General features: G+C 34.4%; 1 protein-coding gene across 1 annotated transcript in view; it reads left to right on the top strand.

Annotated features, from left to right (window-relative positions):
- The window catches only part of LOC119587004, an 8,855-nt gene extending 7,425 nt beyond the window's left edge, over window positions 1-1,430 (top strand). The window contains exon 6 of the mRNA XM_037935746.1: window positions 410-1,430. Within this exon, the coding sequence (XP_037791674.1) occupies window positions 410-799 (390 nt within the window). The 3' untranslated portion in view covers window positions 800-1,430. The remainder of the gene's footprint in view (window positions 1-409) is intronic.
- The last annotated feature ends 325 nt before the right edge of the window (window positions 1,431-1,755 follow it).

The raw sequence follows: 1,755 nt of genomic DNA, 5'->3' as shown, positions 1-1,755 counted from the left end.
GTTACGTAAGCTTAATGCCCGGATTTTTGGTGATGTGATTGCCGTGACAGAACTGGATCCAATGGGTAAGAATAACAATTTGATAAATTTCTTTGATAGAAGAAATTACCTGCACCATTTCACAAGATTCATATGTCATAGTTATAGATTATGTTGCTTTCTGCTTTTCTAACACTCATTCTTTGTAATGTTCATTATGACAATATCCAAATGATATGAAAATTTCACTATTTTTCACCTGATTGAAAAAAAATATATATGCACACTTTTTGTGAGATACTTCATAAAATTATGGGTTACTTATTATGCTGAACTGTTCTTTAAAATGGATTGATTTAGATTATACTGATTTGGTAAAGTGAAGTTTACACTAGAAGACATAACTTTAATCCAGTTTGATGTTTGGCAGGCCACAACAAGAGAGAGGCCAGTAGCAGTTACAGTTGTGGCAGTAACTCAAACTCCATCTGGAATGACTGTCAGCATTCCTTCACCGGGAAAGGATGATGCTCCACCTCCATACCCAGGGTACATTTCAGAATTCAACCCAGCATACAGTTCTACAGATGAAACATCAGCCCCTCCATACACTTCCCTGCAGATGCCTAATTATGCAACTCCTCCTCCTTATTCTCAAATTATTCAACAAAGTCCAGGAACTACTCAACAAAGTCAAGGAAACACAAGTTCAGAGCATTCAGCACAGAACTCAAGTCAAAACAGTGCAGCTGGGTCACCAGCTGAAACCTGCAGAGAAGCAGTACCTCTGGTCAAGAAAAGTTCGCAGTCTAATGAGTAGACTGCTTCTTGCATTCAACTATCAGAAGAGATTTGTGAATGCAACTTGAATTCTTAACTAGATGCAAATTATATTATGTATATGTATTATGTATTTGCTTGCAACCTACTCTGTGTTTGTAAGCTGTTGTTTGATGTTATCAGCATTTTTCATGACTTCTGAATCTTCAATTTAAACAAATTTCTTGTGATTTTTCTTGTACATGAAGTATAAGGAGAAAGGAAAACATTAATTTATATCATAGTCTGTTATGTAAAAATCTCCTTGAGTAATATAAGTATCATCTAAAGTTAAGTCAGTATTCAAATGAGAAAAGACGTCAGCTTTGACCTGTTCTCGCTGAAAGATATTTGCTTTTCTCCACTTCTCAGCATTTTTTTACTAACTCATTTTGATCTATCACATTCCTCTCCATTTCAGATTTAGAAAATAAGGAAAAGAATTGAATAATCATTGAGTTCAGTTATCACCATTTTGAAAGAACATTATTGCCAGCATATTTTCTTAGAAAATTGGTTTCTGTTGAGTGGATCAAAGTCACTGTTTATACTGTATCAAGGATTTGCTATAATTCTTAATAGATGCTAGTCATGTATTTTGCACTTTTCATGAAACTTTAATGATTGATTTACTTTTATGGTTTCACTGTGCTACACTTCTCTGGCTTATATATATGTAATGTATAAAATGGGTACATAATATTATGATTAATGTATAAATATTGTATGTAAGTGGGTGCTGTGGTTGGATAAAATGTTGCTACCATGACAAAGGGGCTTATCTCATTTTCTACTAGTTTCCAGAAGTGTGATCCAAAATGTTTGCTCAAATGCCTTCAATTCACAGCTATGCTTGTACAGAGATGCCTATGCACCATCATTGCAGTAACCAAGTTTTCAGTTTTACAGTTAATTAATGACAGTCTGGCAGATGACAGAATGGTTCATAATGTTCTG

Source organism: Penaeus monodon, chromosome 22, assembly GCF_015228065.2.
Source record: "Penaeus monodon isolate SGIC_2016 chromosome 22, NSTDA_Pmon_1, whole genome shotgun sequence".
Classification (NCBI taxonomy): Eukaryota; Metazoa; Arthropoda; class Malacostraca; order Decapoda; family Penaeidae; genus Penaeus; species Penaeus monodon.
Note: the sequence above shows the minus strand (reverse complement) of the source record. Positions and strands in the feature narration are given on the sequence as shown.